Source organism: Talpa europaea (genome assembly GCF_964194135.1).
Source record: "Talpa europaea genome assembly, chromosome: 14".
Taxonomy (NCBI): Eukaryota; Metazoa; Chordata; class Mammalia; order Eulipotyphla; family Talpidae; genus Talpa; species Talpa europaea.
In genome coordinates, this window is record NC_140082.1 from 26,204,850 (window position 1) to 26,228,351 (window position 23,502).

The following is a 23,502-nucleotide window of genomic DNA, read 5'->3' on the forward strand; positions in this document are numbered from 1 at the left end:
GTTTCAGTGAATGTCATTCTTTCCTTTGCAGGAGCTCCTACCATCTTCATCTCTGAGGCAGAAAGCAGTGAGAGGAGCCGCCTGAGTTCCTGGTACAACTTGTTAGAGCCAGGATGAACAAAGAAGACCTTGTCCTCCAAATATATTGTTTATTCTGAAGCTGATTGCTGTTTTCAATTGCTTTCACCACTTTTAAATTCCATTTACAATAGCATCAAAAAGGATAAATACTTAGGAATAAATTCAGCCATGCAGGTGAAAGACTTAAACAATGAAAACTAGAACCCATTGCTGAAAGGCATGGAGGAAGACCTAAATAAATGGAAAATTGTCCCATGTTCATGGAATATCTCCAAGTTAGGCTCTGATTAACTAGGTTTCCCTGAGGGCAAGCTTTGTTAAGAACAGGACACTCTAAGGCATTTTAAAATGTTTCTTTTTTGCTTTTAAGATTTATTTATTTATTCATACAAGAACTGGGGTAAAACCCAGAGGTGCGGGGGAGGGGGGTAAGAGGATTCACCAGAGACAGAGTGGGGAGCAGAACAGGCAGATCTACTGAAATACACTGCTGAGGGGAGCAGGGGTGAGACAGGAGAGGTCTTCTGCACCATGTGGGTCAGCTCCCTGGCTGGGGATCAAACTCATGCCACAGTGTTTAGTGATAGCTTGATAGCACTGAGACTTTAACATCTGCGCCATCAGGGAGGCCCCACATTTTTAAATGTTTCATTTCTCCTTTCCCTAATGAAAGTCTGAGAGGATTGTTCTCCAATATTTTCTATGAGAATCTGTGTGAGCTTCCCAGCTCTGGCTCTGGTGAATTCTCTCACCCTCCCCGCGCTTCTGACTGTACCCAGTGCTTGTATAAACAAAACAAACAAACAAATAAAATAAATAAATAAATAAAACATGCCTCTATTAAAAAAAAAAGAGAGAGAATCTGGGTGAGCTTCTAGAGGGAAATCTCAGTTTTGTGGGAAACCCTATGACTGGGTCGACTTGCAATTTTCAACTCAAGATTATTCCCACTAAGTCTCCAGAAGTCCATCAATTACAGTTCAGGGTTTCCTAGTCCTGTGTAAATTTCAGCTGGCAAGTCTATGTTCCAGCAAACTTCAACCCCCAGTATCCACCTGTCTCTCTCCAAGCTTAGGGGCAGTAGTTTGCCTAAACAGACTGACTTTTCATCCTGTTCAGTTTTATACTTATTATAAACTTCCAAACTCTCTATATGCAAAAGTGAACACTGGAAATGACTTAAACTACTTTTTAAAGCAATTTTTTCCGATTTACTAAGGCATTTTTTGTGAATTGCTTAATCATATAAGCCATACCTAGTCTATGATAGGTACTCAAATTTGTTAAATGAGTGAGTTAATGAAATATTTTAAAATACAGAATAAGCATGGGAATTTTCATTTTATTTTGTGTTTATATTTTATTTTATATATATTTTACACCATTCTTCCTTTTTGTATAATGTATACTTTCTCCTCTCAGGTGTAGTCCCCATAAAATTCCCACCACCAATTCACCCTTGCATTATCACCATAGTCCCTTGTGCTCTTCCCTCCTTTTTTTTGGATCCTTTCTCCCTTCCCTTATGCCTCCCCTGCAGAATCTCTCTTATTTATAGTTGCCTGTTAATTTTGTTTTTTAATTTATTATAATTTTTTTTTCCTGATCCCTTATTTGGTTCCCCTACATTCCTCCTATCAGTGGAACCATCCGGTACTTTTCTCTTTCTTTCTGGCTTATTTCACTGAGCATGATCCTTCCAGCTCCATCCATGTTGATGCAAATGGCATGAGTTTATCTGTTTTGATGGCTAATATTCCATTGTGTATACATATCACATCTTCTTGAACAAGTCATCAATTTTTGGGCATTTAGGTTGTTTCCATATCTTGCCTATTGTAAATAGTTCTGCAGTAAACATAGGGGTGTAGATATAGTTTGGAATTAATGTTTTTGTGTCCTTTGGGTAGATCCCTGGGAGTAGAATTGCTGGGTCATATGGAAGCTTCATTTTCGGTAGTTTGAGGACTCTCCACACAGCTTTTCATAATGGTTGGACCAGTTTGCACTAGTATGGGAATTTTTAAAAGTTTTAGAAATCTAAAAAGACAGGTGTTGGGCCTCCCTGGTGTGCAAGGGGTTAAGACAGCACTATGAAGCTATCTGCAGCCAATGCAGCACGAGTTCGATCCCCGGCCAGGGAGGTGACCCACATGGTGCAGCAGACCTCTCCTGTGTCGCCCCGTGGCTCCCCTCAGCAGTGTATTTCAGTTAGTCTGCCTATTCTGCTCCCCCCTAGATCTGGTGAATCCTCTCAACCCCCGCATCTCTGGCCTGCACCCCGGCTCTTGTATGCATAAATAAATAAATCTTTAAAAAATTTAAAAATAAAATAAAAAGACAAGTGTTTTGGTTTCATTATCTCAGGATCACTGCATAGGATGTACAGATTGTATACTACTCAACCTAAAGCATTCCCTCCATAAGGCAGCATAGTCATGCACAGCATCGTGATAAATATATGGACTCGCTTCATTTGGAGTTCATGGGTTAATGTCTCTTTGTGAGGCACTGAAACATCATTCTAATGCAGGTGGACTTGGTTTTGGTTATTTCCATGTGTACAGATGCATGTCTTTATGTTTCACTTTTTTTTCATCTTGTATCTGTTGTTTGCATCAGATTACTAAAAGAACTGGAAAGATAACAGAGAGACAGCCATCCAGAACCAAAACTCGAGTAAACCTATCCCATAACAAAAAAGACTTCACAGCAAATGATATAGTTAAACACAGATGTTTCATTTCCATGTAAAAATACCCACTTTGTAAACTAAGATGGCTTCACCTGTGAATATTTCATGTATTTTTTATTCATTATTGACCATATCCTTCTCCACAGTGTTTAAGTATTTTAAGTACTATAGTTTCTAAAGTGTATTATTCTTTTTGAAAATTTAATTCAATATATTTTTAATTTATATTTTAATTATTTTAAAAATAATTTTTAATAACGTTTGAGGTATTCACTAAGTAAAGTCCTGCTTGTTCATCTACTGCATAAGATAAGCTTTGGTTAAGCAAATGGCATTGTGCCCAGTACATAGTAGGTATTCAAAAAATTTCCCTTTCCTTTCTTACACCTTTTACAATTGTCATTCAGTGAAATGAGGTCCTAAAAAGAACAAGATTATAACATTCACATATTTTATCTTCACATTAACTTTTAGAAAGAAAAGGCACTTAAATGTCTATTAAAGATATTTTAACTTAATTAGAAAAATATTTAACTTTACATTAGTAGTCTGATCATACATGAATTTTTATAAATATACCTGTCATATAATTAACTTTATTAGAGTCTAAAAGACAGAATTATCAGCTGGGTTTTACTTGGAATAAAATACCTGCCAGCTTTTGTATGTATAATTTCATGTAGCAGGAAAGTAAACTTTCATAAGGACAGTAAGTTCATATCAACCCCAGGACCCACAGTGAATAGAAACTACGAAAACTGCAATATAATTTTAATAGCACATCTTTTAATCACACATAGAATATCAATGTTTCATTAACATAATTTGCTACAAAACTTATTAAGACCAAAAATGTGAATTTTATACATACATGAACACACTTAAAATAAAATATCAAAATAAATTAAATTAGGTACTTAACACTCCCCCCACCCTCCAGGTAATCTTCTGTCCATGCCTTCATTATTTGTGTAAAGTATTTTAACTTTCTCAAATATCAGGCACATCCATACTCAAATATTAGCTGCAAAATACATTTTAAATTCAAATAAGTAACATTTTTCAGTTTAAGTACTGTTCTTTCTATAAATTCTAACATAAAGATAAATGTAAATTTATGTAAGCTATTTTCATATATAGAAATATTACAAATCAACTACAAAAGGAATAAAACAGGAAAGCGAAGACAATGTATTTAGCTACTTGTTTCTCAGGATTTAGTATAATTATAAAAGTTAGTATTTGTCTGATAATGAGATAAGAAAGTTCCTTCATTTCCCATGTAAACCTGTCAACCCTATTAAAGTACTCTTTTGTACTATTATTATACTCTTAGATATTATACTCTATATCTCTTAGATATGAAAAACAGGGTTTACAATGGTCAAAGAATTTGCCTAAGTCAAAAAGTCAGAAGTTAAACTTTTAACAACTATAAATAAACCTCTTAAAAGGAGAAGAAAAATCATAAAACTTAAGGGGCAAATGCAATTGGGCAATACGGTGAAGAATGGGGTGGCAAGGAAGTTCAGAGAGTCATTCTTAAGTTATTTATTACCACAGAGCACTGAGCAGACTGGCTATAGAAGTCATTACTCTATATGTAATCTAATGTAACTTTGTAAAGTTACACAAATCTTTCTAGCATCTGAAGTCATACAAAATGAAAAGCCTCTACTGTGAATATCTGAACACTCCAACACACCAAAGATGAATCACATAATAGTTTGTATAATTTTATCACATCAAGATATTCATGTATATATTATCCAAACAAAATATTAATGCATTTGCTGTTAGAGTTGTAAGTTGAACTTTTAATTTTAAACAGGATTTTTTCATGATTATTTTTATGATAGTATCAAATTCCACAAATAAAATATCCTTTTACTTTAAAATTGATTATCTTCAGTTTATGGCTTCCCCTTATAAAACTTGATGAAGGTATTACTGATGAACCTTGACTTCATTATATTAAAGGATATTTATGCTATTACTTCAGTACTAGCAAAAGAACTAAGCTTTAAACTGAGCCAAATACCTGTTAGACTGTATTACTTTTTATGCTGAAATAATTAATTAAATAAAAGTCATTGCCACAGTGGAATAAACAACATAATTTCATCTTTGAAGGAAATCTCACAATTACAATTCACAATTTTTTAAAGTATAATAAAAAAGCTATTCAATAATTTCACATGTATTCTCTAAAAATTAATTCTAGCCAATCAACTCATGTTAGGCTCTTTATATAGAATTTAAAAAGAATGTAATTAAAGGTTAAATGTATATTAAAAATTAAATTTAATGTCATTCTTGGACTTAGTGGTAAAATATGTTCTCATTTTTCAAAAACTTTTATTGAGAGTTTTTAGGAAAAAAATGCAGTATACATAACTAAAAGTACTAACATTTTTTAGAGACACAGGGAGGCCAACTTTTAAGACTAGATCCTGGGTTATATTTAGCACCATTAGTATATATTTTTTAAAAACAGACATGCTACCGTTATTAAAAATGGTTTATTCCATACAATCTAGTCTTCATTTCTTTATGAAGTATAAAAACCTATGCCCCAGAAAAGAAAAAACAAAACAAAACAAAACTTACAAATGTGCATTACATGCTCAATAAAGAAGTTAGACTATATTACATTTTCTTTAAAAAATTAAGATATTTCAAAGGTAGAAAAAACTCTGAATTTGGTTAAATGATTGAAGTAAACATAAGAGAGAGTCACAAGTACATTTTTACAAAGGCCCAATACTGGTGTGACAGTTCCCAGGACAATGATTAAACTAAGTCTGACAAAAATGAAGGGTATATCTTGGAGCAGTATACCGAGAGAATTCAGAAGAGGGTTTTGGGGAGTTAATATAATTCGAAGGAGAGAAATAAAACTGAATATATAGACTGGGTACAGCCAGCCTGACTTGTACACAGCAGGGTGGCCAGCCACACGCACCATTTCTATGGTATCAGACCACAGCAGAAAGCTCCACAGGAAGATCTCAGAGCGGACATCCCGGTGGGATGCTGCCTTCAGGACTCCCGAGTGAAAGGACGGCTCCTGGGGTTCCTCCAGGTGCTGAACAGGTAGCTGGGTCCTCCTGGCAGGCTGGGGAGGCACAGAGTTTTCTTCATGTTGATTCACTTGTTCTGTCACAGTTTTTATGTCCTGCAAAGTGGTTGGGTGGGTGTGATCATCTTCGTTACCTGCAATGAATTGATTTATTTGAATTTAGTTTTTTAATTTTGTTTTGTTTCATGCGAAGTGAAAGTCAGAAAGGCGTTTCTTATATGTGGAATAGAGAAACAAAAGAAACGGCCAGATAAAATTAAATTAATAACAAACCCAACTACAGGGAGAGTAGAGGCTACAAAGGGGAGGTGGAAAGGGGAGAGCAAAGTGGGAAAATGGCACAGTGGACTAGGGCAGAGGACTATGGATGGTGTCTGGAGGGCGGCTGGGGAGGTCTTGCTGTGGTAACATACACCTGAGGGTGTGTTTCTATATCTCTAAATAAAATACAGCATTGGGGCCTCCCCTGGTGGCACAGGTGGTTGAGCGCAGTGCTGTGAAGCTGTCCTCAGCCTCTGCAATGCAGGTTTATCCTGGCCAGCCAGAGAGCTACCCACATGGCACAGCAGACCTCTCCTGATGCCCCCGCTGATCCCCTCAGCAGTGTTTTCGGTCTGTCTGCCTGTTCTGTTCCCCAGTCTGTCTCTGGTGAATCCTTTCACCCTTCCACACATCTGATCTCTACCCTGGTTCTTGTATGCATGGATAAATAAATCTTTTAAAATAAATAAATAAATAAATAAATAATACGCAGTGTTGTAAACCTCTATTTAAAAGAAAATTAATTTTATTTAAATTTAATTTTTAATTTATATTTAACCTTTAATTATTCTTTTAAAATTTTATTTAAATTTAATTTTCTAATTTTACTTAAATTTAAATATTTAATTTCAACTTAAATTTAAAATTTTATCTATATTTACTATTTTTACAATTTTATTTGTATATGTAATTTTTTTTTTTTTTAATTTTAAGTTTTGGGCCTCCTTGGTGGTGCAAGGGGTTAAGCACAGCACTATCTAGCTATCCACAGCCTCTGTAGCACTAGTTTGAGCCTTAGCCAGCCAGGGAGCAACCCACATGGCACAGCAGACCTCTCCTGCCCTGTCTGCTGCTCCCCTCAGCAGTGTATTTCAGTCAATCTGCCTGTTGTGCTCCCCACTCTGTCTCTGGTGAATCCTCTCAAACCCCACACCTCTGGCCTGTACCCCAGTTCTTGTAGGCATAAATAAATAAATCTTTAAAAAAATTTTAAGTTTTCCATGATTTGAGTTTCACACATGAAACTTCAGGATAGCAACAGGTTGCATAATGAAAAGAATACAGAGGCTGAGAAAGTTCCCCATGTCTTTGTGTTTCCCTGAATGAGTTCAATGTCATTTTTACCATTTCATAATAATAGCCATTATTGGTTATGAGCTAAGTATTTTCACATGTCATCTCATTTAATCTTCAGAGAAAAAGTTGAAGAGAGGGATTATTATCCCATTTTATAAATATGGAAACTGGAGCCCAAGAGGTAATTGATGCTCATATTCAAATAGACAGTAATGGGCAGAGGTGAAACTCACACTTACATTCATTTGACCCCAACTGACAATCTCTTAACTTTATGGCTACTATTACCAGTCTAGAGGCAATATATCACGTGCTAATAATAAAACTTTCAAAAATCAAAAAATTAAATTAATCTAAAAGGTCAATGGTCCAATCATCATTTTATAAGAGGTCTACAGAGATCACTAACCCAGATTTCCAACTTTGAAATTTAGTGCTAAGATCACTAGAGATCTTAATGAAGAATGATACTCTGAATCTAATATTGCAAATCTGTTCTTCAGCCAAGGGGTTTGAACTGGCCATTTCAATTAGTTAGACTAAAGCATCACATTCTTGGCCCTGAGGCTGTACCTGGTCATTAATGTCATGCAGTGTATGTGTGTTTATGCGCAAGAAGGAGAGTCAGAGAGAGCGAGACACAGAGAGAGAGAAAGACTGAGCCTCTGCCCATATCCATATGGATGCTGAGGTTAGGGGATTGTGAAGGGATCCTCAAATCTCAAGAAATTACTAATTGTATGGATAGTATGTTTTTTACATAGGAATGGTATACCACATTATTTTTCAATCTTTTATCTGTTTAAATATCTTTTTTGTTGCTGTGAATTTATTAGGCCTTGGCAATGTTTACTCAGTGAACATGCTAAATTGCCATATTACTTGATAAGACAAAATTTAAAGGGAGTCATTAGACCGAATAGCTCTAAAGGTTAAAAGCACAAAGCCAATAAAAATGTGTTGGACGGTATTGAAATGAAAACATTTAAAATAAATTAATTATGATTAATCACTGTATTACTTTTACTATTTATTATTTAATATTTACTACTACTATAAATAGGAGTTATTTAACAGACAAATAAACCTTGGTTTTCTTTTTATGCAACTCACTATTTAACTGTGAATTAAGTATAGTTATAAACTAAAAAGGCCATGCAAATTCTTAATGAAACATTATTTCTGGTGTAAATCATTCATAAATAAATGCTAGGAACCATGATCCTTAGAAATCACTTTCTAACCTTATTGTCACAGTGGGATGAGTGAATACCATTTTAATAATACTTAAATAGAGAAAATTATATACAAGTTACCATTATCTTAATATTCGTAAAGGTGACCTCTTTTTAAACTCAGATGCTCATATCAATTGTATCTCTCATTTTACAAAATAATATAGAAAACATCAATATAGAAAACATTTCTGAGAATATGTCATGTCCAAGAGAACGCTCCTTCACCTCTCTTTACTAGATAAGAAAATCCAAATTCCTTTGTCGACATTACAACACAGTGTATAATTTGGACTTCTGAATATGATTGCTGCTTCAGCATTGTTTCAAAGCCAGGAAGTGGCAATCTAAGAAGTGACACATTAACATTTTTCAAACAGTCAATAGGAATCTTAATAGCTGAGGGTAAGAGCTGTTTATGTGAACAAAGAGTTCTTAGCTAGTGTTAAGTTTTAATGAATAGTAAGGCCCCAATCCACATGTATTTGCTGAAACCAGGTTTAGGAGGGTCATATCTCCCCACAGCTCAATAAGGAGTAGTTTAGATTTGAAGGTACAGGGATTCTGCTCGCCTCTTTTCAAGGGAGAGCACTAGAACAAATAGCTGGAAAACTCTGCTGGGCTCCTAGGGGGACAGAGTAAAATTGAAGAAGTCAAGAATCTTCTGATCATTCGAATGGGCCAGGGTGTTTATCTCTGAGCAGTACTAATGTTCATGTATTGAATACTATTCCCTTTGGCTCCATGATTAGTTTCCCCTTCAAATTTTAATTTTCTCATTTCCACTTAGCTAGAATTCTTTTTGATATTGTTAGTTGTTAGTGTTCTGTTTGAATAAAACAGCTTTTATTTGTGCAGAATCCATGAGAGACATAAGTACTTCCTGAGAACTTCACATTGCTCTGTAAAAAGTAAAAATAGCAGCCATTCAGTGCAGTTCCCCACATCTGACACAAATTGGCAAATTACTGTTTTCAACTGTGCAAACTAAATAATTAAGGAAATGTAATTTTGATCATAAATGTTTAAGTAGATAAATTATACCTATATTACTTTCCTACTTACATATATTGTTGTATTTCTATCTCTAACTTTTTCCCTAAAAGTTTCAGATAGCTTACAGGGAAAACATGAACATAACAACATAACAAACCACTAGTGAGGAATTTTCTAGAGTGAGCATGTACTGCAAAGAAAATAGGAAACAACAAAAGTTATTTATATTAACAAAAGAGAGAAGTAAGTATCACAAGAAAGGGCACCTACAAATAAGCCAGGAGTGAAATTGATACTGAAAATACACTATTTAGACTCCCATGACAGTTATGACAAATAAGAATATGTACCAAGTTTGGGCTGGGTGTTGGAAACTGAATAGCAAATAATGAAGAGACACTCACCACAAAACCACTCTATGTCTCTAGTGATCACACTAATACACAATAGAAGACAACTTTGTGGCAGGACTTTGCCAGGATGGTAAGTTCTGTCATGGGAGACTGTCATGGGGGTCTGAATTAGATGGTGGGTTATCTGAGAAGTGACAGTTAAACAGAAACCTGAAGAATAAGTAAGAATGGATTAGATGAAGACTAGAGAAAGAGCTTTCCAGGTCATAGGAAAAACACATATAAAGATCTTTCAATGAGAATGGACTGAAAGAAGGAGAGCTTGGTGAGGGGATGGGGAATCAGAGAGGGAAGGAGTGGAGACACTAATATTTATTACGCGCTTTCTACACAACAGGCACTGTTCTGAGCCCTTTTTACGCATTAACTCATTTAATCCCTAGAAAAGTTCTATAATACAGTGTTATTTTCCCGTTTTAAAGATGAATGCACTGAGGCACAAGGACATTAACAATTGTTAATTTAGAGATGGGAACTTCAACTGCAAATGTGGCAGAGGCAGATTATGGAGAGCCTCATGGGCCATGATAAGGTTTTGGACTTTATTTTATTCCGGAGGAAAGCAACTAGAGGTTAGGGTGATGCAAGGCAGGGCAGCCAGAGAAAAGATGGCAGCCACAGAGACAGCTGATGAAGACTGACCTTGTTACTCAATTCACAGCAATCAACAGACCAAAAGAAAGAATTACTCAGTGTGACTCAGAATTAATCAGTGTGACTGCACTGATTAACAGTTCCCAAAATCTATTTTTCCTGAGAAGAAAATGATCCAGAGAAAGCAAAATGCTAATGATTTAAATATAACATACTGGGGGAAAAATTGGAAAAGAAGAAAATTAACAGTTTTGTTAATTCTTTGTAAAATACGGGGCCTCCCTGGTGGCACAAGGGGTCAAGTCTCAGCACTATGAAGCTATTGGCAGCCACTGCAGCATGAGTTTGATTCCCAGCCAGGGAGTTAACCTACATGACACAGCAGACCTCTCCTGTTTCGCCTGCTGCTCCCCTCAGCAGTGTATTTCAGTAGATCCTCCTGTTCTTCTCCCCACTCTGTCTCTGATGAATCCTCTCACCCCCGCACCTCTGGCCTACACCCCGGCTCTTACATGCATAAATAAATAAATCTTGAAAAAATACGTTAAGTACACAAAGCATTTTTAGTCATGATATTCGTAGAAACTAACAGAAAAATATATCATAAACTAAAAAACACACACCAGAGATTATAAGCATTATTATTTTGATACTACCCACTTAAAAGACACTGTACTCTGTATGGTTTGTGTCCTTTGAGGAGGGCATCTGAGATGGAGAAGACAAAGTCAATAACAAGAATAAATGATGAAGCTCAGCACCTACCTGGGTTATGATAAAGAGTTAATATATGTAAAATATTTAAAATAGTCTGCCACATACAAATGTGTGTGATATAAAAAGCAGTTATCACACAATAATTTATTATTTTTAAATGACTTGGCATACAAAATATCAGAAGGTAGGAAACAGTAAAATTAATTACAAATGAAAGTTTAGTAACTGAAGAGTAAAAACAAACCACAGTTAAACTTTGGTTTTAGCTACGCTGCCTTCCCAGGGGAAGGCAGGGTGTTTAAGAGATAAACATCCCATCTCTCAGGGGAACTCAAAAAATGAGAAATAATGTCACGCTACAGAGACTTCATAAAGTTTTATGTTAAATTCTCTTATTTGCCTGTCTACATCGCAAAGAAAATTGCCACCCCACAGACACCCTGTGTCAGCAGAGACAACTTATAACAGCTAAAAGGATCCCACCATTGCCTCTCCCCCAATCCCACCGTCAGTGTTCAGTCATACAACCCGGCAGCTTGAAATTGGTGCTGGTGAGATTATTTCACTCCAAAGAAATTGGTAAGTGCTACCAGTCAGGTCCTGCCCTTGTTCCCCTACCTAGACAGTGGTTCAACATTAATCAGCACATGACTACCTATGATAAAAATGCAAATTTTCACCAAATAATCATAACAATACTACTAATGAATTCAAGGCATCACCAGCTCTGGAAGAGCTCAGGGGGCATACATTGCCTGTGATGATAGTTGCAGCAACTCTTTACAAAGGGTATTATATAGTGTTATTCAGTAAATTCAAAAGCCCTAAGATTCAGTTTCAGTTCCCTACCAGAAATTGCAGAAATTTGACAATGTGTCATTTCTGTATTTTAGACAATATAGAATTTTAAGAGAATATTTTGTCTGAGCACAGCTGGAAGCCTAGATAAAAACCTTCTCTCCACCATTACATTATAGGTTCATCTAATACTGGACAGGAACTACTAAAAGCTGATAATATCAATCTTAAAATATTCCATTTTTTTTTAAAGATTTATTTATTGGGGACTGCCTGTGGCGCAGCGGTTGAGCACTGGGTTGCGAAGCTGCCCGCAGCCTCTGCAGCTCCGGTTCAATCCCCGGCCACTGGGAGAGGGTCCCACATGAAGTGCAGACCTCTCCTGCCATGCCCGCTGCTCCCCTCAGCAGTGTACTTCGGTCCTTCTGCCTGTTCTGCTCCCCACTCTGGCTCTGGTGAATTCTCTCACCTGCCCACGCTTTCGACTGTACCCCGTGCTTGTATAAATAAATAAATAAATCTTTTTTTTTTAAAAGAAAGATTTATTTACTTATTTTACACAAGCACGGGGTACAGCCCAGATGTGCGGGAGAACAGGCAGACTGCGTGAAATACACTGCTGAGGAGAGCAGCGGGTGGGACAGGAGAGGTCTGCCATGCCATGTGGGACCCTTGCCGGCCAGCTGGGATCTAACCGGCAGCTCAGAGGCCGCCCACAGTGTCACAGTGCACTGCTCAACCACCTGCGCCACCAGGGGAGGCCCTATTCCATTTTTAAAGATTATTCAAGAAAAGTTTCTAAATTTTCTGAACTTCAGTTTTTCATTTTGGATATGCTTGCCCTTATCCCCAGTTGTACCTTTTCAGGCTGAGGACTGTTATTTTGTTTAAAATATAGAAATGTAATACTTTCTATATGGCTATATGCTAATGTTGTTGTTAATTTTTAAGAATTGATAAAATAAATTATTGATCATTTATATATGTAATATATGTCATATAATATTAAATATATTTAAATATATTTAAATAAAACAAAACTAGTAAGGTAAAATATTGAAAAGCATACAGTTCTCTTATTTCCAACTATAAATAATTCTAGACTTTGAAATGGATTCTAATGCCTCTAATGACAAGTGCTTGAAGATCAGAGCTAGGAATCTCAGCATGAACCCAATCTGGGTCTCAAAAAGTACATACACCCTGAAATGAGCCTGATTCGATGCCTTCAGAGCACTTACCTCAGCTTTAATTGTACACATTTGTTAATGTAATTTATCAACATGCTATTATGCTGGCTAGACAGTGAGCTCCATGAAAGGTGGACTCTGCCTGTTTTCATCCACCATTGTACACCCAGGACTAGCAGAGAGCCTGGTATGGAATAGCTGCTCCATAAAGATTTGCTGAATAAGATAGGAGGAATTCCTGTTCTGCAGTCTATTAACGAGAGGGATCTATGGGCATCTTGAGGGGAAATTCTGTACTGAGGCAAGAAAAGTTAAGTTAAAGCCTGAATAACACTTGACTCCCAGCCCCTTTTCCACCCCAATCTACAGAGAGAAAGACTCTGGAGTCTTTCATAGGGATACTACTCAGACTGCCTCTGGCCTGAGTCCTAGCAAGAGACCTTTAAGCAAGAACATTGGGCTGGGCCTCCCTGGTGGCGCAGAGGTTGAGCGCTGGGTTGCGAAGCTGCCCGCGGCCTCTGCGGCACCGGTTCGATCCCCGGCTGCTCCCCGGCCACCAGAGGAGGGTCCCACATGGCGCGCAGACCTCTCCTGCCGCCCGCTGCTCCCCTCAGCAGTGTACTTCAGTCCTTCTGCCTGCTCTGCTCCCCGCTCTGGCTCTGGTGAATTCTCTCACCCTCCCGCGCTTCTGACTGTACCCAGTGCATGTATAAACAAACAAACAAATAAATAAATAAATAAACATGCCTCTATTAAAAAAAAAAAAAAAAAAAAAGAACATTGGGCTGATTTGGCTAACAGGCCCTGGAAGAGTTAGAAGCTCCTAGCAGTGCAGCCTGGGAACCTGCAGGGAATATGTAACAAGGCCTTGGGCAAAGAAGATCATGCCCCGCATGTGGCATTGGCGGAGCCCAGCAGACTTGAGCAGACATCAAAGGGAGATAGCACCAAGAGCAGCAGCAATCAATCGTTCAAGGCATTTCAAAGGCCTGGCAGGCACCAATGATGTCAGGAGTTTCCAGGCAGGGGACAAAATATTTGATTCTGAAAAATGAGAATCACAGGAGGCAGCCCTTGGATTCACCCCCACACATACAAACACACACACACACATCCCCAGAAATAGGTGTCCTTGGTGTTCTAAAATATAATAGAAGGTGGGAGGAAAGCCCCAGCAAAAGCAATATTCCTATGCACAGGATCCTAAACTAACACACAAACTATGTAAACAGAACTGGCCTCAGAATGTCTGCACACTCTGCAGGGCATTAGCTCAACAACCTTCTTCTCTCTCTTCACTTTTAAGGACCTGTGCCTTAAATTTCAAACGGGGCTCAAAAACCTGTTGGCTAATGATATGGAAAATGAGGCTTGGTATTATAAAGTAATGCATGCCGAATTCTTTATCAGTCTCCCCAAAATATTTATTACAAAATCTTGCAACTCTCAAGAATATCATTTTATGTACAAAAAATATTCATTACTTTTTCTCCACTTCGGGAACAGGTAACAATTGAATGCCAAACTTAAAAACAAGCAAAGCTGTCCTAAAGCCCCAATTTGAGACTCACAAGCACCTGATGTCCTGTGTCTTTTGGCACTATTTGGCAATATAGTTTCTGGCCCAGTCTACACTGACCTAATCCTGACAGCTGGTACTTCATTAGAAGGTATAAATCAGAAATTCAACCCCTCTCTCACCCCACACCAGTAAATGATGAATTCTTGAGAAGGGGGAGATATTCTAAGATTGACATACTTTCCTGAAACTTCCTTCTTCTAAGTAACCAAGGGAGGATATGAAAGGAAATACTCCCCCTTCTTGGCATGGCCCCGGACACAGTGTTCCTCATGCTTATCCTCTAAACACATTGCAAAACACATTATGGAAACCCAGCTCACACACTGCACTCATAGTGTGTAATAAGCTTTTCTTAAAAAGAACCAAAAGGGAACTTAAAATGCCATTCATTTTATTAGAGAAAAGCAACATTCCTTTTTTTTTTTTCCTTTAACCTTCTGTGACATCTCTTACAACCTATTTGGTTAAAGTGTTTTAGTTGCATATCAAGGAAATCTGAAAAGCAGGCTATTTCGGGAGTCTGAATTTGGCCTCAGCATTTACTTGCTATTTGTCATGTTATTAATATTTCCTATAAACATGGACTCTCAACCAGATTGGGCATCATCACTGCTTGTGGAACTTTAAAAAATTTTAGATGCCAGAATCTTGTTTGAGTCAGAAATTGCACATCTAGATTAACCTAAAGAAACAATCATTTACGCTGTGAGATTCCACACTCTTAGTCCAACAATCATCCCCAATGTGTTGGTCAGTAGATAAAACTCACACAAAAGTACTTTGAAAAGACCCCTCTCATGATTATGGGGCATATCCCATCAGTAAGACCCCCTATATATAACTTAACAGTGGTCCATGGAAATCACTTAGAAGATCAATAAAAAATCATTGCCATTAATTGAAGAAATTTTTTTTGTAAGTCAATGACAAAAAAAAAAAAAAAAACAACCAAAAAACCTCAAAGTAACAGATTCTTTTCCTTCTTCCTTTCCTGCTCTGCAAACTTCCAAATCTGGATCAGTCCTACAGTTCTATTTTTTCTTTGTCACAGCTTAGATTGCTGAGGAGTGTTGAAAAACCACAGTGTTGGAGATTGGTCCTGGAACCAATCAGATTCATGCTTTCTACTCTTCCCTATACCCCAAGCATCACTCATCCACTTCTCCTTGTCCCTGACCCACTTCACTTCCTTCCCATTTCTGTTAAACATTCTCTCTCTCCTGTTCATCCTCATTGTCTCAGCAGGTATCTTTGCTTTCTATTTCACAAAAATATTGAGACATTATTAGATGTAAATATTTCTTTGCATCCATCCACTTCAGTCACATTCCACAAGAGAGAATAACAGGGGAGCTTTAAAAATTATTAGTGCCTGCTCCATGCTCCCAATTATGATTTACTTATCTGAGGTGCAATCTAGGAGTCAAACCTTATAAAGCCCCTTAGATGATTCTACTGTGCAGTCAAGGGTGAGAATTGCAGTTTCTAATTGGGGAATATAAATCAGAATTATTCAATGTGGTTTTCTATTTTAAAAAATACATATGCCAAAGCCTCATCCCCAGAGATCCTGTTTCTGTGTATCTAGGAGACTGTGCTTGGCACTGATACTGATATTTTTAAAATTCTCTATTAAATGCTTTCAAAATGTTAAGAATACCAATACAATAGAGGCAGGGGTCTAAACATGCTTAACCTGAAAAGTAAATAAATATAATGATAAATTAGGGCATTATTTAGAGAGATCCATTTGATTGATTTACATATATATAGATTTTTAAAAAAAACTCTTAAAACCTTGCATATACTCTGAGCTAGAAATTGCACATGTAGAAATTTCACAAATTTATGTTGTGAAATCTGGCAGCACTTGACCCAAGTCTTTGGGTGTTAAAGAGACTACACAGAAGTATCTGGACTAGGGCCACTGAGAGCAGATTTATTTGAAAATCTTACACTGTCAACATCACACCTGGCGCCTCTTATTGATGTGACAGTGGAAACCACCTCCACTGGAGAGCTCTGTTGTTTTCCACTCAGATAGCCTGCTGACCTCACCTCTAGCAAGTAGGTTCTGACTATGCAGATCTGCCTAATGGAGACAAGCTATCTTGCCACACTGTTTGTACAATCAACTAGTCCTCCCTCTGTATCTGCCTGCATGTGTATCCAGTCCATAACAGTCCCTTCTGGCAAGCATTGTCGCTGAGAAGTCTGGGCATGTGCAGATGCTCAGGGTCTTCTGAGGACACTCTCTGTGGTCATCATCCTGACATGCAGCTGTCTTCCAGAAGCAGTTGATTCTCTGTGTCTCAGTCTCTGCTTGGTCAGTCACCTTGCAGAGTAGCTTGATTCCCATATACAACAAGGAGTCCCTAAACAGAGGCCACCTGCACCATTCAAACACCTGTGCTCTAACCTGGCTTGTCTCCCCTGCCCAACACATCACTTTATGCATTCTAATCACATCCTTGCCATTCACGTTTCAAGCATTTTCACTTCTGAACAAGTCATAACAGTAGTATTTACAGTAGTTGAAAACTAGGGGGGAAAAAAACCTAGTAGTCCAGCAAAAGGAGTTAGTTAATTAATTATGGTTCATTAATGTAGTAGTGTTTGACCAATAAAAATAATATAGCAGAAGATACAATAACAAGAATGAGACCCATAATAATACTCATAAAGAGAAAAGAAGTTACAAAGTAAGCTTTCTATTTTTTTTTTTAGATCCAGGTATCAGTACTTTTTATGTATTTTTAAATGTTGTATATATTTTTATTTTTTTAATTGAGATGTCACTGGTTTACAACATTGTATATGACTTAAGAGGTTTAAGATCACTCCTTCAAGTAGGCTTTGTTAACTGAAGAATGCTTACCAAGATGTTATTAGCTATAAATCTCCATTGTGTAGTATCACAGCTGATTAACATTCTCTTCTTTTTTGCTTATGTCTATTTAATAACCTTTTGAAGTGAATATATTATTTTAGAAAAATAATATAAACTACATTTGCAAGGTTTCCCAGTCTTTGAAATCTGTGTACCAGACAACAGTCCTATGTAAGGCTCACTTTACATGAAATTTTATACTTAGATATTATGACCTGGTAATTGCTTGAGGCAATCTTGCAGGTATTTCAAATGGTAACTGGAAATTAGCAGAAAGAATTCCTTTGTCCAGTGAAGACTGCTTTAAGCATAAGCATATTTCATACATAGAATATCTTAAAAGAAAAGTTACACAAAAGTTAAGGTTTTGGAGAGTGGAATTAAAATGGTTAGGGTCATGCAAGAGTGTCCATAAATCCAAGCACTGGATTATTTTAGTTTCAGTTAGAATAAAATCAAAACTGCTACAAGATGACAGATGTGGATGTGTTTAAAGATAGCTGGATAAAAAGTACAGAACAGAATAGATTTCCTTTCCCAACATTTTCAAAAAGGAAACAAATTATTCTAAACCTTGTTCATCACTCACCCTTTCCCTACATCTTCATGCAAGAAGCCATATTTGTAGCATATGTGCTTTTGTTCAAAATTATGTATTACAATTTATAAGTTTGTGAATGTATGTATTAATACAAATTCCAGAAGATAAGTGAGAATACCTCAAGGATTCAAAGAGGACTTTCACTAAAAACTTGGACAGAAAGTTCACATAAATGCAGAAAATACAGAATCCTTAAGAACAGCCCAATTTCAGAACAGCTTATGTCTGTAAGTTTGGAGAAGTAGCAAATGCCCTGGATATTCCCAAATCTCTGCAGTTTAAGACAAATACACTCAGTTCTAGAGTGGAGAGACACTGTGAGAGACTTCCCTCAACAGATGACTGCTGGCTGCCAATTTATCTGCCTTCACCAACCTGCTAAACATAACAGTCCATAGTCTCGTACCCAAGGGCAAAGAGCAAATATGGAATTCAGATTCTCAGATTTCCTGGTGGCTTCCAGTTCAGCTTTGCTTTTCAATTTGAGGATCAAGAATAATTGGAAGACAGTGCTCATCACCCATAAATGATTCTCTGCTGTTTTCCTTCCAAGCTGTAGTAGTAACCTTATTACTCTTAAGTTCACTTCCGTGACTCACTCCAGTTACTTACCCACACACCAGGAACTGATTAAACAAAACCCTATTTCCAAAGCAAAATTTTATCCACACAAAAACTAGCATGCAAATATTGTGAATTAAACACAGATATTATCTGTTGAAATTAAATAGAGTTGAGGGAATATATGGTTAACCAAATAAAATAGTCAACTAACAAAGTACTTTTATTTTTAAGGCCAACTTACATTTAGTTTCAACTGAGGCTATTTTGTGCCTTTGGAAGACTGTAGCATATCTTGGTTTTATTAATGTGATCTTTAGGTTTTTTTTTACACAATTGAAAACAACATAACCTAGGATGTAACTGCATTAATCATACTAATTCATATACCAAACATATCCAAATTAAATGCTTTATTTATTCATCAAAACTTAAGGTTTTAAGAGAATTCCTAAAAATACATATCTATAATAATTTACCTATATAATGTTCTTGCTAGAGAAAATATTATGGTTTTTAGTATTAAATATTTGGTAACTATTCATTTATCAGTACTATAAAGATGCAAATAAGAATAAATGTCAAGTTCTCAATGTAGGTTTAACGATACTTATATTTAGGTATCTTCATTTATAATATTCTATCTGTAATATTCACTCTAAGAAAAAGCATCATTAAACATGTCAACAAATAACAGGATGAGGCAGATGAATAATATGTCAACTTTTTAAAATATTTATATTTAAAATAATACTTACTCTTTTGCCTCCCTCTAAGAGGATAAATCCTGAGTTTTTCAATGATGTCAACCACAATTAAGGAAGTCAGAACCAAAGAGACTGGCAGGTCAGGTAAGTTATCAGGGAGAGCAGCAGATATGGTACCAGTAGTATTTTTTTGAACCTGTTTTCAGAAAACCATTTAGAAACGTTCAATTATTTCATTAGTCTAAAAGCAGTGCTAAATTAATTATAAATACTTTTGTTAAAAGAAAGAAAGCTTGGTTATTTGTTTCTCAAACTCCACAAGGTTTTTTGTTTTTTTTTTTTTAAGATTTATTTATTTATGCATACAAGAACTGGGGTACAGGCCAGAGGTGTGGAGTAGGAGAGAGAGGATTCACTGGTGACAGAGTGGGGAACAGAACAGGCTGACTGACTGAAATACACTGCTGAGGGGAGCAGAGGTTGAGTCAGGAGAGGTCTGATGCGCCATGTGGGTAGCTCCCTGGCTGGCCGGGGATTGAACTTGTGCTGCAGAGGCTGCGGATAACTTCATAGATTGTGTCTTAATCCCTTGCACCACCAGGGAGAGCCCCCACAAGGTTGTGAACCATTTTAAAGATATATTAAAACTAGAAGAGCTTTCAGTTAAAGACTGAGCTTGGTAAGTGCATACTAAAAATGTAATCGGATCCTAGTAATGGTGGAACAGATAATTTCCTGCAATTCTACTGCTAAACAGAGACTCTGTTTAGAGAATCCTAGTTCTTCTAACTAGGCACACACATATTGGAGCTTAAGGTCTTCCAACAAGAGAAATCACAGATAAGCCCTGATAGTTTGGGGGGCACTTCCTTCATCTGACTAAGGTATCAACAGAAAAACCTATGGCAAGTATCATGTAAATGGTGACATGTTGAGAATTTTTCTTCTGATACCAACAATAAAACAAAGAAGAGACCATGACCTTTCTAGTCAACATTTTACTAAAGCTTGTAGTTAGTGTAACAAGAGAAAGAAGGAAATAGCATAAAAGGAAGAAAGAAAAACAAAATATTTTTCATACACGATATGAAAATTCTCCCCAAATGGATAAACTATGCATACCAACAACAAAGATTTAGAAAATAAATGTTTTTTAGTGATACCATTCAGTACAACTTTAATCAAAACTTCACCATTTTGCAGAAAATAGCCAGCTGATTCTAAAATTCATGTAGAAATACTAAGGGAAAGACACTCTAGAAGAAAAAAAATTATAGGAAAATTTATTCTTCTGTGTATAACAAGCTATTATAAAACTAGCAGAATTACAACAATGTGCTATTAGTACAGGATTACAAAAGTAGGCAAAATGATATAATAGAAGGCTCAGTAATAGACCAAGTACATACACATCTGATTTATAACAAAAGTAGCACTGCAGAGAAATGTGGGAAAGACAGACATTTTCATTAATTGTGTATAATCCACAGGGTACCACTTGGAAAAAAATAATAAAACTTCACCTCTTACTGCTCAACATATATTAAAATCAGTTCCAGATGGATTGTGAATGTAGAAGAGAGTGGTAGAACAATATGCCCTCCAAAATATAATATAGGAGAATATCATTAGGAATTGGAGGATCAGTTTCATAATATGAAAAAAATCTTCCCAAACAAGTTACCAAAAGCAATATCCACAAAGGAAATAAACTGATAAATTGGAGAGTTTTTTTTTTTAAAGATTTATTTATATAAGCACTGGGTATAGTTAGAAGTGCGAGAGGGTGAGAGAATTCACCAGAGTCAGAGCAGGGAACAGAACAGGCAAACTGATGAAGTACACTGCTGAAGGGAGCAGTGGGCGCAGCAGGAGAGGTCTGTGCGCCACGTGGGACCCTCGCCGGCGGCCAGGGATGGAACCAGTGCTGCAGAGGCTGCAGGCAGCTTCATAGTCCAGCGCTCAATCGCTGTGCCACCGGGGAGGTCCAAATTGGAGAATTTTTAATGTAAGAACTTCTCTTCCTCAAAAGCTAGCAAGCTTATTAAGTCACAGAGTGTGATGATCTACACAATACACACAATCAACAAAAGACTTTAAATCTAAACATACAAATAGCTCTTCTTAATCAATTTTCAAAAGATAAATAAGACAATAGGAAAAAAAGACAAGATAGAAAAAAAGTCAACCTCATTAATTATTGGGGAAATTCAATTTAAAAACAATGAGATTCAAGAATATATCTACCAGAAGGGCTAAAATAAAAAGACTTATAATGCAAGTGCTGGTAAAGAGGTGGAACAACGGGCATACACATTCTCTGCTAGCTGAAGTCTAAATTAATGCAATCTCATCAGAAAACTGGCATTTTCTGTAATAGTTGAGCATATGAATATCATATGACCCATGTGTTCTACACCTATATGTTTAACCAATTGAAATCCTTACACATGCTCACCAAGAGACATATCCAAGGATGTTTAAAGCAGCAATACTTTTAATAGTCAAAATTAAAACCTGATATGGCCATTAAGAGTAGAAACGAGGGCCTCCCTGGTGGCCTAGGTGTTAAGTGTCAGCATTATCACTGCCATGGCCTGAGTTGGATCCCCAGCCAGGGAGCTAACCCACAAGGCACAGCAGACATCTCCTGTCTTGATGGCTGTTCCGCTTAGCAGTGTATTTCAGTAGACTGCCTGTTCTGCTCCCCACTCTGTCTCTGGTGAATCCTCTCACCTCACCCCAGCCTCCTGCACCTCTGGCCTACACCCTAGATCTTCTACACCAAAAAAAAAAAGAGTAGAAATGATAAGTTGTGACATGGTCGCAAGACAAAATACTCTACAGGAATGAAAATGAACTACAATTATACATAGAAATATGAGTGTACCATAGTTTTGAATAAAAGAAGCCGAACTAGATAGCTTGTTAGCTAGCACAGTAAGGATAGTGATACATAATTTGAGTTCCCTTTAAAAGAGGCTTTTAGAAAAAGAGGCTTTTTTTTTTTTAAGAAAGAGGCTTTTAGAGGCTTTAGAAAGCTAGCGAAGTTTTAATTTTTGACCAGAGTAGTGTTTACACAAGGATTTTCTTTGTGTCATTCCATTAATAATATACATTTATTTTTGGTGCCCTTTACTATTTGTGTATTATATTTCAAGAAAAATTAAGACAATAAGGGGTAAATATGCAACAATGGGTAAGACATACAAGGAAGTAACAGAAAAAGGAGGTCAATCTACAGATATACCATCATTTTATAATAATTGCTCCTTAAAAGATTGTAAACTGAGCTTTTAAAACTGGGAAAAATCCCATGTACTCTCAAAGGTCACTGGGGAAGGGAGAGGAAAAGTGATAAATCCAGATGAAATATTCATGGGCTTCAGTTCCATACAAACTATCAGGTGTCATCTTCCTACATTAGTCTATGCCTTCACACATTGTCCAAATGTAGCATGTTGGAAATATTCTTACAATCATGTATTATCATACACTACCCACTACTCACCTCTCTCACAACACTTAACATATGTATTCTAATTGCCTGGTTATTTTTTCTCCCTACTATCAATGGTTACTGAAGGCCAGAGATTCTGTCAAAAATCCTGAGTGCTATACCCCAGTACTTAACATAGTACCTGACATTGTAATATGTATTTAATGAACATCTATGCAATATAGACATGAACTATCATAAAGTAATTTAATTTATGCACTTTGTGGTGATAAAATTATATTTTTCACAGAACCTTGAAAATTAAAAAGATTAGTAAGATATTCTTTGAACTTCGATAATAAAGTTCTCACAGCCTGAAAGTTCTGTCTATAATTCTCTCCTGCACACACCTACCAGAGTCTTTTTGAGGCAACATTCAGTCAAAACATAAACTAAAAGTTATTTTGATGTAAATATTATGTGCAAATTATGTATGAATGGATATATTATCAAAGGTCTTAGAGTAGGAGGGGGTTGTTTCCCTGCATATTTTTCTATTTCATATAGAACTGAATGCACTTAT

General features: G+C 36.6%; 1 protein-coding gene across 1 annotated transcript in view; it reads right to left on the reverse strand.

Moving 5' to 3' along the window:
- Positions 1-5,237: 5,237 nt before the first annotated feature.
- TMEM236 (transmembrane protein 236) overlaps positions 5,238-23,502 on the reverse strand; it is a gene marked incomplete at its 5' end in the record, with an annotated part of 30,631 nt that continues 12,366 nt past the window's right edge. The window contains 2 exons of the mRNA XM_084253289.1: positions 5,238-5,992; positions 19,532-19,676. Of these exons, the coding sequence (XP_084109415.1) occupies positions 5,445-5,992; positions 19,532-19,676 (693 nt within the window). The 3' untranslated portion in view covers positions 5,238-5,444. The remainder of the gene's footprint in view (positions 5,993-19,531; positions 19,677-23,502) is intronic.